This window comes from Topomyia yanbarensis, chromosome 1, assembly GCF_030247195.1.
Source record: "Topomyia yanbarensis strain Yona2022 chromosome 1, ASM3024719v1, whole genome shotgun sequence".
Lineage (NCBI taxonomy): Eukaryota > Metazoa > Arthropoda > Insecta > Diptera > Culicidae > Topomyia > Topomyia yanbarensis.
Window position 1 is genome coordinate 143,175,881 of NC_080670.1, and position 14,390 is coordinate 143,190,270.

At 36.6% G+C, this 14,390-nt stretch overlaps 1 protein-coding gene across 1 annotated transcript in view; it reads left to right on the forward strand.

The window, feature by feature from the left end:
- Positions 1-10,709, forward strand: part of LOC131675902 (NIF3-like protein 1) — a 41,737-nt gene extending 31,028 nt beyond the window's left edge. The window contains exons 2-4 of the mRNA XM_058955037.1: positions 4,696-4,931; positions 5,343-5,848; positions 9,494-10,709. Of these exons, the coding sequence (XP_058811020.1) occupies positions 4,735-4,931; positions 5,343-5,848; positions 9,494-9,684 (894 nt within the window). The 5' untranslated portion in view covers positions 4,696-4,734 and the 3' untranslated portion in view covers positions 9,685-10,709. The remainder of the gene's footprint in view (positions 1-4,695; positions 4,932-5,342; positions 5,849-9,493) is intronic.
- Positions 10,710-14,390: the final 3,681 nt, after the last annotated feature.

Sequence of the window (14,390 nt, forward strand, 5' to 3'; positions counted from 1 at the left end):
CAAAGTCTACTGGACCAAACCTAAGACAAGACGTGACAATCGGCTTCTTGTTTTTCATTCGACATTCTTCTTTTCGCAGATTTTCATCCTGCCGAAATCTTCCGAACAGTGTTGCTATTTTTTAAAATGAAAATGGATGCTTGTTTATTTTATGCCTGCAATATTTTGTATCTTGAATCCATTATATTAATAAAGGGCACCGTTTTTCAATGTCATGGGTGTTTAGTAAGGTTTGATGAAACCATTTTCTGACAAATTTTAGATTCATTTATTCATTTTTACTCTTTTAACGATAATAATATTATAATAATTATAATATAGCAACACTGCCAAATATCATTTAGCTATCTCTGCAGTAACATTGCGTACGGTGCAAAAAGTCAGAATCAACCAATCAGGAGCTGGAACATTCTGACGTAAAATTCTCGACAAACATATGATTACGGCCTAAAAGCCAACTGTAAAATCCACTTTGAATGGAAATTCCAGACAAACCGTTTGAAAATTTATCGTGAGATGGCTGAATTATATGCGTTTAAAATTGGACCACTTTTCGTTACATACCATTTTTGTAGTATTTGCAGAGTGCACCCCCATATCGAAAACAAAGACGTAGTCCTACGTCAAAATATAAATACATAGACTAATAAATGGCATAAACAGTGAATTTTAAATTAACTTCACTGTACAGTTTTTTAACATTGCCGTGTATTGCTGACCAGAACGCAGCAATGCAAATGGCAGCATCATGTTACCGGAAGAAGACAAAAATATGCAAAAATTTGTCATGCTTCTCTTGCATGCATTTCGTTATTTTCGATCCTCTCTTCGGCTTTCTTCTGGATAAATATGGCTCTCTTTGCTCGCAATATGGCAATAAATAAGCCAGTTTATCAGGTAGGAAAGACAAGCACTGACGAACTTCACCGATAAAATAAAGTACTAATTAATGCATTTTCAATAAAAGTGGAATAACCCATTAACTGGGTAAAGGGTCCGTACCCATAAATGAATACAGATCTTGTACGTCAACCTGGGTATGTTTTACTCATTATTTTTGTTACAACAAAATGCGTAAAATATATCCATTCATGAAAATCGCGCCAGAATGAAAAATACTGCCAATAGAATTATTTCTAAATTTAAAAAAAAATTAACATTCATTTAACATTTAACATTTGTCTCCTTAACTAATTATCAAAATAAAATCGCCAACTGGATATATTTTTGATGGCTGGATCTTTTGGCTGCTCTAAAAATGCCGAACTGGCGCATATTTGCAACATCCTCAGTAGTCTAAACAGGCGTTTTATGAGAGTTGCCGAAATGTTCCGTTTCCGCCACGGATTCAGATGCAGGCCGATAATTTGCAGGTTCCGCTCCGAACCTTAGTTTGCAGGTTAACTCGTTTAAAATGATTCTTAATGATTTTTCACTCATTATTAAGATTAAAATGTCAATGGACATTACCTCATCGAGTAGTTGTGAAATGGATAAAAAGCACTCATTGTTAGTAGCAAAAAATACCCATTTTTGACAGCTCGAATAATATTAGAAAATGGGCAATTTGAATACAATGGGTAAAGTTATTTTTACCGTGTATATTTATCCGCATTATACAGAAAACTTGCATTTCCTAGCAGTATTTAGGTAATCTTAAATCTGCGCATCCTACTTCCTCCAACGAAAAACGAAAGAGAGGGAGTCCAAAGTTACCCAAAAATAATGAGATATTCCCCAAAACCGACTAAACTTCATCCCATTAATTTTGAGTAAAAAAATCATTCTCTCTCCCTTGTTTTCCGACCGTGAAATAAGGACAGCAAATTAAAATTACCTACTGGTAGGTAATAGATTTTAAGTGTGTAACTGCTATGAACTGTGTTTATCCAGTAACGGTTTGTCCGGAATTTACTTTCAAAGAGAATTTTGACAGTTGGCTTTTAACCCGTAATCATATGCTTGTCGAGAAATAACTATCATGGCACCAATTACAACCACCACCTCTAACTCGACGAGCGCCTATTCAAACTGAATCAAAATATGCATATGTATACCAATTTATTTTCTATTGTGCATTTAATATTATGTCACTATAAAGTGCTGTACATCATCGGCCAACTTTCAACTATCCAACACGTTAAAGTTCTAAGTTCAGAAACATATCGGCTACAAGTTGACAAAAATTGTACTCAAATGCTATAGAACGAGACATTTGACGAAGAAAAGCTATATTACTGCACGAAAATATCGGAAAGGGGCCGTACACAAATGACGTAGCTTTTTTTCGGCGATTTTTACCCCTCCCTCCCCCCTTGTAGCATTTGGTCACAAAATTCTAACCTCCCCCTCGTAAATAACGTAGCATTTACCTACCCCCTCCCCCTCGTCCCATGCAAAGCGCACGGGTGATGAATAAAAAATTACATGTTTTTCAATTATTTTAAATACATGTCCTTTCAAAATGTTTGACGACATTTATCAACATTTTCATTATAATAGCAAATTGCGTGAAAAATAAGCCCATTTCATCACAAATGTAGTGTTGATAGTTTTGTTTTGAATTTTATATGTCAAGGGAAGCATGAAGAGAAGTTCTCTCAGTTCACAATCCTGCAGCTGCCAATGATTCTAAGAAGCATACGTTCATCTAAATTACTAAATTTTGTTTGGTTGAAGCCGAAGTGAAAATTTAATTCAGCTTCCAAACTAAGTCTACTAGTTAGCAACATTAGCCAATTAATGTAGCAAGTTAAATCTTTTCGTATTTTTGCGAAATTTACTTCATGAAAAACCGAATCAAAAGTAACTTGTTTCAATTTAAATTCATTTCTCTTGGGAATGGAGGATCATTAAATTGTTTTCTTTAAACAATGGGTTTTGAACTTAATGCTACGTCGCACAACTTCTGACCCTACCCTCCCCCTCGTCACACTTCGTCACAAATTTGGTATACCCTCCCTACCCCCAAAATGCTACGTCATTTATGCATGGCCCCAAAGAAAAACAATTCTAGAGAAAATTTTCAATAGGACGTAAGTAACAATGAGAGATTCTCTTTGGGGTCTTTCTCTTCTGTTAATTACTCGGCCATTTCAACATTTACTACTCTACTCTTTGCATAATATTCTAGTAAAAACCGTCGGTTTTCAATATGTACTGGAAAATTAGTGCAAAGTGTAATGACGTCCTAATAAACGAAAGAGAAAGTAAACAAAGAGAGGCTCTCAATGTTATGAAAATTTTCTCTAGAATTCATCATGTTGTCTAATTTACTCATTTTCTTCAACTTGAATTTGTTGTTTTTTAACATTGACGTGTAACGCAGACCAGAACGCAGCCATATAAATGACAGCATCGTTTGATTAAAGCTTACCAAATATTTTGGGCCGGTTTAAAAGTTAGTCCGGTTTAAAAACTGTTGGTACGGCTTTATGCTTACGGCTATAGTCTACTACAAAAAATCTAACTGTTTCATACACGATTTGCAAAAAGAATATCAGCTGGTATTTCTCTAACTGATTATTTCAGCTGGCAATAACTTTTAAGAAAAAAAAAGAGTTTCCAAATGCATTTCATGGTAGAATCAGACAATCTTCACTGTAACTATTTTGGTAGAGGGAAGCTTTGGGGTGTCCTGATTTTTCAAGTATTTTGAGCATTTTTCTAGTCATTTTTATTTAGTTAACGAATGGTTTATCCCTTTCACCCGTTGTAGTGTTGTTGACCTTGGAAAATGAACTATCTTGTATCCAAAACCGTGAATGGATAGAATGAATACAAGCGCTTTTAAGTTAACGTATTATTTCTTTAATACTTGGCTATTGACAATACGACCTGGATTTGTCTAATCTTTTCTCTATTGCCTATTCTGTGATATTGGAGCATGATAGAATTCGTGAAATTGTGCCTGGAAACAATAGAGCAAGAGGGGGGGGGGGCGAAGATAAAATTTGATGGAACGAAAATTAAAACAGATCTTGATTCAGAATAGTGTTATTTTTCCGTTAATTGAATATTTTTAATAACTTTTAATCAGGATTATTTGTTATTATATGATAACTGAGAAGAATGATAAAATCAAATTAGTTATAGCAGTTCAATACTGTTAAAAATTCAAGGGTTTTTTTGATAACAAATGCTTTAGGGGGCGAATTATAGTACATCTACCCTGTGCATAAAACAAACGCGCCTGTACATTATTGAAATGATGCCTGGCGGCAGTCATGAAATATATTGCTTCGAGCTGACGGAACGTAGCAACTACTACGCGGTCAGAAAGCAAACTGACGATTTTTTTTTTCTTATGTGCTGCTTTTATATGTGAGTCGCGGTTCATTGGATGCAAACGGGCAGACCTAGCAACGCTCGCTGCTTGGTTGAATTATTCGAACCAATCAGCGCTGAGAATTACCACTTTCACAAAATACATTATTTTTGTTATTTATAGTAATAGTACATGTTACGGAATCAACTGCAATATACGTGCACATATTTCCGATCAGATAGTGCAAAATATAGCGATTTCGACCAGTAGAACAGAAGTTATTCGCATTTGATAACTGGGAAAATATCTCAGCAGAAACTTTGAAGCGGGACCTCTATATTGAAACGTTAGAAGTATTCTACCTCAAGATCGTAGATTAACGTCCGTGTTTATAACCCACCAAATAATCTCACTCTGATTTATTGCAGACAGAGCCACAGGAAACATAAGAGAATTGTAACATTTGAATGATCAATATATACAAAGCAGGCGGAAGCGTGTCCAGCATAAACCGGAACAACGTAGTTAAAGCAGCTTTTATCGTTCGCAGAATGGCAGGTGCAACTCTGGCTGTTGTTGTCGAAAAATTGAACGAATTTGCTCCTGAGAATTTAGCCGAGAAATGGGATAACGTAGGGCTATTGATCGAACCGTATACCAAAAGGTAAGTTGATTCTAAAAAATGGTAACGACCCAGGTAACGACGTGTGCTGCAGACGAGCTTCTCGAAGATTATAACGATGAAGTCTGTGGCCTTGTAGATAGAACCAGAGACGACAGATGTATTGGCTACAACATTTATTTAGGGACTACAAAACCATTCTAATCTACATCTGCTTGAAATCAATGTTTCACCAATGTCATTGACTTAACTAAGTGTTGCACGTAGTTTAAAAATTACTCATCTTGCATGATTTGTGAGATCCATATTTTCACAGGTTAAACAAGATGAATTTAAAAAAAATGTTTTTGTACACACTGTTTCAAAAAATTGTAGGAAACGACTGGTTGATGACATTGAAATACTATCATAGAATGTTATGTTAATCCAAAAATATGTTTTTTTGTATTTCAGAAATATCAATAAAATTTTATTAACCAATGATCTAACGGAAAATGTGATGAGTGAAGCATTGGCAAGAAATGCTGATATGATTATTTCATACCATCCACCAATCTTCGCTCCGTTAAAGAGGATTACACAGAAATCGTGGAAAGAGCGTATCGTCTCGGTTTGCTTGGAGAACAAAATAGCCCTTTACTCGCCACATAGCAGTTGGGACAGTGTTACTAACGGAGTAAACGACTGGCTTGCTGCCTCATTACCGCTAGCTAGTGCGCAGCCCATTTTGGAAAATCTCTCTAATCCATCGTATGGAGCAGGGAGGATTTGTGTGACTCAGGGTGAATTGACACTTGGCGCGGCCGTTGATCGAATTAAAGCATACACCAAATTAAACGATCTTAAATTAGCTTTGGCAGTGAATAGGAATCTAGACAGTCCCATTCGAACATTTGCTGTTTGTGCTGGATCTGGCACAAGTGTATTGAAAGGTGTTAAAGCTGATCTTTACATAACAGGTTAGTATATACATTAGAGTGACAAGAAAAAACTGACTTTTCATTGGCCTCTCCTGAGACGGTTTTCAGTCACAGTCAGTCTGCTACTAATTTGAACCAAATCCTACATGTATATCTAACAAACCATCGTGCTTGAAGTTTGTATGGGTTTTTTCGACTATTCGACACTCAAAGAAAACCTACTAGTTATCTCACATTTTCACTGGTAGGTGACACTGATTATCACAACTAGTTATACTGGACTACAAGTCAATCCATTTTTCTTAGAAGAAGTTAGTAAATTGTTAACGAAGTGATGCCTGAGTCAGTTTTACATTGTAGAGTAGAGTGGGTCAAGTAGGTCAGTTTGCTTTGGCTAGCTCGTGCGACGGCATGATTTTGACAAACAAGCACCGGTTCCAAAGGTTATATATCCGGCAATAATGATTTCATGCATGGCTAAATATTTTTCAAACTAAATCCAATAATGCGAAGGTACTTTTTCGATGTTTTTAAAAATCTGCGGGTACGATAGGTCACTGTATTCGAGGTTAAGTAGAACAATATACACACCTAAAAATCAGCCACTCTATTTTTATTTGAAAAGTATGATACTCCAGATTATTTAAAGGTTCAAATAACACAAATAATAAATACAATCCATTGACGCCATTCAGGTGAGAAAAGAAGGAAGTGGCAAATGATATGAAAAATCATGAAACCGCGGAAATAAATGTTGAAAAACATGTCAGCAGCTGCGTCTAATTTTATACTTGTAAATGATTTTTTCGGTATCCTCGTCATCGCCAGAGTGTGGAATTGAAGTTGTGCATTCCGACTAACGTTGTTGCTTAGCTATGCGACGATCATGTTTGCGCTTCGGAGCACTTTTTTTTAAATTCCATTTCTTTCGCTTTTTCGATTATCAACATCAACTACACCTTAAGTCATTATATTATTAACTCACGCGAAATAACTGACGCGCTTTCATTGATGACGAGCTCTTTCCTTTTACACGAACACGTAATATTTTGAACGGAACCTTAAATAATTTAGACTGATCGAGTACTGGTGCCATCTTGTATAGATGCAATTGCGTTTTTTATGTTATCCTCATTTTGCTTTGGTGCTTTTCGCACGAAATTACGCACAATTTCCCTGTCAATATAATTCAAATTTACATTATAGTAGTGACCTATAGTGCCCCCAAACGGGTGATCTATCGTGCCCCCAACCCGAGCAGAGTCTGATAATATATTGAAAACTAAACTTGATGCTGTGCTGTTCGGCAAATGATCACTCAGGTTGTTATCGTTTTAACGGTTAAAAGATTAATTTGGAGAGCAGCAAAATTGTCCTATGACATCAAACAGAAAACTATTTCTCCTATCAGTGAGAATAAATTAAAAGCTTATTCAGATGTTGAATTTTTTTTGATAGCAAGATATGTATTCACTTTGATGTTTTACCAAAGAAATATAAACAAAGAAAATTCTTTAATAAAAGTATAGCAAAATGAGATCAAAATTTGATGTCACATTTAAAAAATCTGAAACTGAGAGCAAAATAAGATTTTAATTTGATGCTATTATAAAAATATGAATTCTACTTGTTGTAATTCTGATGTTCGACTTTGCTCGGAACGCGTATGTTATATATTGATGTACCACATATTAGCGCATTTCGCCAAAATTCCACGCGGCCTTTCCCGATTGAAAGGAACGGCCGCGCTCCGTGAAACACCGCGCTTAGCCTATCTGTCATAATATCGCAATTTTGCATAACGAAGGGCTGAATGATAACACATGTTGTTCCAAAAAACAGGCCTGCGTTATGCATCGTTTTGTGCAGGTTGATTACACCAAATTCACTACGTTCAGTATAATTCAATAGTTCTTTTTAAATCACAGAGTTGATAAAATTGGTTAAATGAGTTAAACTAGTCAATCAAATTCTGTTTTTTGAAAACTGTTCTTGCGTTTAAACCAAAATGGAAGGCTTATTACTAGCAAATACAAGTGCTAGTTACACCAAAAACTTACTGGCAACCTTACAGCGGCATTTAGGAAGCAGTTGGTGCGGCGTGTACGTTTCAGTGAATCTCTCAATATTTCTGATTACTATCTGTAGAGTGCGTTTGTTTTTGCTTCGTCCCAGTAAAATTCAGCCGAAAATGAACCGGAATTCTGGCTGGTTCTAGTTAGTATTTCGGTTTTCGGCCAACTTTGCTTGGGATTGTGCTTTCCGCTGCTCTGTGTAGTGTTCACATGTAGTGGTAAATTTTTGTTCGTTTTCGCGTTTGTAAACGGTTTGGTTCGGGCAGATAGTTTAAACAATTTTTATTTCACGTTTGTGAATAAGTAACAGGGTTAGTTAGGGCCACAATTCTCCCGTGCTACCGAAAAGCGTGCTGAATTCGCGGAATGGTGGGTGACAGCGACAGCCGCGGTGGAAGACGGCATGTTTTGTTCTGGTCGCGCCGGAAGACGGCGATCGCGTTCAGTTGGTGATAGAGAAGGTTAATGGAAGACGTTCTCGATAAAATTTCAAAGCAGCTTACCGCCTCAAGATCCATTGAGTAAAGTGCGCGTGTGCGACGGATAATATCCATCGAAAAGTTCCGGCCCGTGGCTTGGGCATTCGATCATTTTGTGGCACTGGATCGCTATCGGGGAAAGCTAATCAAAAAGTAGTTTTCGTTTCCTCAGCTAGCCGTAAAGGATCTAGATGCACCAAGCCGCCCTCGGTGGGAACGATAAGCCGAACGAGCCTTGCTCTCCTTTTCAGCAAACAGCCAACGAAGGCAGGGTAGCCAACGGCTCCCCCTGCGGTGTCTTCTGGGATACTTTGCGGGTAGCAAAGAATCCGGTGATTCGTCAACACCGTCACTAGGGAGATTCCGACAAAGGACCAAACTCACCTTCTCAGCTAAAAGTTAAGTACCGCTGCTGAAACATCAAACTGAACAACCAAAGGAGAACGCGGCCGCTGTATTCCCGGCGATCGGATACAGTAGTGATCACCCGCCTTTCCATCAGCGACAGCGTCAAACAGCTGCATCAGTAGGAGAAAACTGGAGGGATATAAACACTGTATTTTTTTGTTTTCGTTTGTTTTCATTTATTTAACTTATGTGCGAAAATCCAAAATTCTGCTAGAAGCATGTCATCAAAAGTCTACAGGGCATGTAAGAATCTAAGTAGTGGGGTCAATCTACTTACAAATTTAAGCTTTGTGTTGGAAATTATTATAGTATTTTCGTGTTTTATCAGATGCTACACCGATGCACGGCCAAAAAGAGATAGACTGATTACACCCACGTTTGAATGATTGTAGCAACGACTACACATGTGTAGTGCACAGTCAAAAACGAAAGTTTGAATTATGGATTGGTGGATTGATTTGCAGTTTTTGATAATGTTGTAGGCAGTAAATTATCATTATCATTTTCACTTGCAGTGATAATCAATGATTATGCATATACTGATACCTAGCGGAGAAATGCAACCTATTGGGTTTGCTCCATGTCAATGTTCAACAAATTTCATACAAACTTTAAATACGTTGGTCCGATAGCTAGACTTTTGCGATTTGACCGAGCGGTCCAATATGCACACATGTTAAACGATAATAGTGTACTATAATTTTAGTGTATTTTAATTTCAGGAGAAATGTTTCACCATGATGTGCTGGATGCGAACCATCAGAACATTCATGTTATTCTGTTGAATCATAGCAACTCGGAGCGAGGTTACTTACCAATATTTCGTCAGATTCTAATTAACATGCTGAAAGAATATCAGGGTATACAGATCGATATTTCAGAGCAAGATGTCGATCCGCTTCAAACTTACTGATTTCCGGTTTACCACTGGTAACCCTTACAGCAGGGCTCTGGACAATTGCGTCAATCACAGCAACTGTCTTCGTTGCAATTGTCCAGTGCTTTCACCAGTGGCCATCGCCTCACCATCCCCCCAGTCAACACCCATCGTCAACTATCTGTCAAACAGAAGCGAGTCGTATGCAGTAACAAGAAGCGAAAATCTAAATAATTTAATAAGGTTTCGACAAAAGAGACATAACAACCGATAAATATACTAAAAACGAGCTATTACAGGCAATGCATTTAGAATAATCACATACCGAAAGTGATGGAAGAAAAAAATCCCATGTGGCCATAACGATTAATATGTATTACATATCTTTAAGTATGAATGTGCATCTTTCTTTCGTCGTAATATTCAGAACCATTATAGATATAATATGGCAAATTATAGACCAATAAATACATTGATTCGAATTCGCTCGCACCGCTGAAAAGTAACACCTGGGGGAAAGTCAGGCAATATGAGCACCCTAAAGTTGAAGGTTAATATACCTATCTATAAAAAAACAAATAAATAATCCCAAATTTTGCTCTAATGTTAGAATGTAACATATTCGCATTCATATCAAGTGTGCTCATGAAATTTCAAAAACTTTGAAAATAATCGGTGTATGTAATTACACACTTTTGGCTTACTATTTGAACTTGTGTGTTAATATAACCAAGTCGTATAAAAGTTACATTTCATAACTAAATTTGTATCACTAATTTTACTAAGAATGTTATCTGTCATTCATGTAATAGTTTTAAACAGCATTTTAGGAAGTATTAGATGCAGAATTCCATCTTATTTAAATGATTTATGTGTGAGTACTTTTCTCGAGCGAATATTATTATACGCACGTATAATATACGGCGCAAAATGCCTTATAAGGATAACTTTTGGGAGTTTAAGGTTGCACAGAGAAAGCGCAAAATTCGCAAACGAAAAAAGCAGTTTTTTTCCACACCGTATGTCAGATCTTCATAAAAATCAATCAGCAGTACTGTAACAACATTCTACATACGCTGATTGATTTTTATGAAGATCTGACATACGGTGTGGAAAAAAAAACTGCTTTTTCGTTTGCGAAATTTGCGCTTTCTCTGTGCAACCCTAATGCATAATCTCAGATTTTTGCGTGGTGCTCATTTTGCCACATGCTGTACAGCAATTTTGCAGATTATTTTCATTAGTAAATTATTTTTATATTCCAAATAGACAGAAATAAATATTCCAGGGATTTATTAATGTTACAATTACCGTACGCATACCTCATGCGAATGCTTATTTCATATAGCTTGATTCTTATAACATATTTAGTTTTTTGACATCTTATCAGATTTTTGACCTTAGATTTGTTGTATATAGCAATTGAAGCATTACATCATCTAATGATGATTTGCGGACCATTCGTGTAAACAAAAATATCGCACGGCGATTTTGCCTTACTTTCCCCTAAGTGGTTTTGTTTTATCTGCCCCATATTTTGGTGATGCAAATTAGTTTGAAATTTCACTTCATTATTTCTATTTAACTCAACATTTAGATGTTTTCCGCTGGAAATTTCTATAAGATTTAAGTCGAATATTGACACCTACATCTAAACCCAAAGAATAAATTAATAATGTATCATTTGAAATTTTTACTAGGATATAAACGCTCAAAAGCTTACATTCATTTTTTCCGAAATTTTGAAAAGGGGTCCCTATGTTGAAAGGTAAGTTGTTAGTCATGACAAAAGGTATTTTGTAAGAACTTTCATTTAAGGCTAGTTTACAGGTCGGAGAACGTGTCACGGGATTTGGGTCCGTGTATTTTGAATGGAGCTGGGGATTTCAAATCCCGTCGTGGGAAATGAGTTTACCCAAAAATGACAGTCTTCATGAAGTGTAAACCCAACCGCAGGAATCATCACGGAATTTTAAAACTTTCCACACAAAAATCCAGCCGGGAACAATTCAACATAAACTGTTTCCGACGGGAAAAATAGTTTCTTTATAAGGTTTGAAATTCGGTGCAAGTTTATACTGTTGGTATTTTTTAGAAGCAGTGGAGTTTTTGTTTGGACATTTTGCAGAGATCTCGTCGGAAAATTTTCTCCGACCAATTCCCTACACAAATTTATTTATTTCGTCAATCAAGTGTAGACTACATTATACAAATATTAATTGCTTATATACTATCCTGTATACTATTTCTATGAACTATGATGCCGTAAAGAGTTGAAGAACTGGGGGTTATTCTGACGGTCACTTTCGGTGAGGTGACACAAATCTCACGTGACTAAGGTGATCGGAAATTTTCAAGTCATCTCACTTAAAGTGAGAGATGTCACCAAGGTGACAAATTTTGTCACATTAGGCGAAGGTGACAAATTTTGTCACATTAGGGAATATGGAAAGTGACTAATGGGGGTGACTTTTGGAATAAGAAAAAAACGATGCAATTGAGATGAGGCGGTTAATAATTTGAATTTTGATTGTCGATTTTATTTTTTACATTTTAGCAACTCTGTAAATCTTTTGGAAATTTGTAATGTAGTATGAGTTTCTATAATTTTATTAACGATTGAAATTAATTTAACCAGTTTTTTGTGACTCTGGTATATGAAATATTTTTGAGATTGGCGCGACTAATGGAACTATCTGCTGCACAGCGATATTTTTTATTAATATTGTTTGTGGCACTAAAAACTGGATTCTAACCGCACTGCGCACTTACCACTCTTCTATTAAATTCTTCTCATAGACTGGTTAGTTCGACTGCTCTGTCTATGAAAGTACCATCTCTATCACTTGAAATACATGTGTTTTGAGCGTTTTGAGAGCTCGCAGTTTTCAGTAGCTGTTTGATCACACGCACTTTGAAAGTGCGGAGTCGAAAGGTTGGTGGGAAGTGCGCAATATTTGCATCAGAGGGAATGTGTTAAAGGTTTGGAGTTATCCTCCTACGCTATATTATTCTGAGCTACGATAACGACCATAAAAGCACTGATGAAATAAAAGATGACAACAACATAGCTGTTGGTTTTTTAGAAGTAATAATTGTCAAACAAAAAGTCATTTTTATTAGGCACGACTTGTGTGACGAATTTGTTTTTGGATAACATTTTGGGATGTGGAGGATGGTACAAACAAGGGGAAATAAGGAAAGTGACAGTTTCAGGATACGCTTGAAACAGTTCGTTACAATTAATTGGTTGTTGGAGATAATAAGCTTTGTTTGCACTCCTGTTCGTCTGTGGATAGTATTTTCCAGTGAAAAATGAAACTTATGATTTCAATTTTTACAATGTGATTGGATAAGACCAAATAAGCTTTCATTTTTCATTTTACTACATATATTTTATATAGGCCATCAATCAATATAGATGATTGAGAATGCGCCTTTACTTGGTATTGAAAGTCAATTGAAGAGATGTTTTGATGGGATCTAAAAGCATGTTCCATTACGGCATAGATCAACTTTTAAGAGTATGTAGCTCCAGGGGAAAATAAACTCATCGTTACATGTAAGTTCTTATTCGTTACATGTGAGATGTTGGTTATTTGTGTTACTGTTTACGGGTTCCCGGCTACTCTCATCCCCCGGGGATAGTCGTTGCGATTCCGGAAGGGGTCTGCTTAATTCCCATCGCTTGGTATTGACGTTCTGGGGTGGGAATAGAAAGCCTCTTTTTGGTTTTCGGGTATCGGACACGTAATTTGTTGAAAGAAGGTTTTCGGATCTGGTTTAAGGCTCAGATTTATCCGCTTACTTTTGTTAATGAGTAGTTGTTTTCACGGGGTGTTATGTAGTGATAGAAGTAGATTGACGTTACATATTCTGCTGCGGCGGGCCATCGAGGCGCGCGATTGTCTTTTGTGTTATATAAGCATGCATGAAATATATTTTTCATATTCTACTCTTGATTCAGAAGTTCAAAAACTGAAGCATATCCCACCATATGTATTTCCGAAATTATGTTTCTATTAAAAATAATGAAAAAATAATAACTACTAACAAATTGAAAACATTATTATGACGGACATAGTATATCCATAATTGGTGTAATTACTCTTTATGGTCATTGCCACATTTTTCAAAAGTATCATGAACATAAATTGTTGCCTATAGGTTTCTTGAGGGTAACATTGTCCCACATGACTGGAGACAGGTGAGGGTCATCGCCATCCAAAAACCAGGAAAACCAGCCTCCGACCACAATTCGTATCGTCCGATTGCAATGCTGTCCTGTATCCGGAAGTTGTTCGAGAAAATGATCCTGTTTCGGCTCGACAATTGGGTCGAAACAAATGGCTTACTGTCAGATACACAATTTGGCTTCCGCAAAGGCAAAGGGACGAACGATTGCCTTGCGTTGCTCTCAACAGAAATTCAAATGGCATATGCTAACAAAGAGCAGATGGCATCAGTATTCTTGGATATTAAGGGGGCTTTCGATTCAGTTTCGATCAACATTCTTTATGAGAAGTTGCACCAGCATGGTCTTTCGCCAATTTTAAATAACTTTTTGCTAAACCTGTTGTCTGAAAAACAAATGCATTTCTCGCATGGCGATTTATCGACATCACGATTTAGCTACATGGGCCTTCCCCAGGGCTCATGTCTAAGCCCTCTCCTCTACAATTTTTACGTGAATGACATTGACGAATGTCTTGTCAATTCCTGCACGCTAAGGCAGCTTGCAG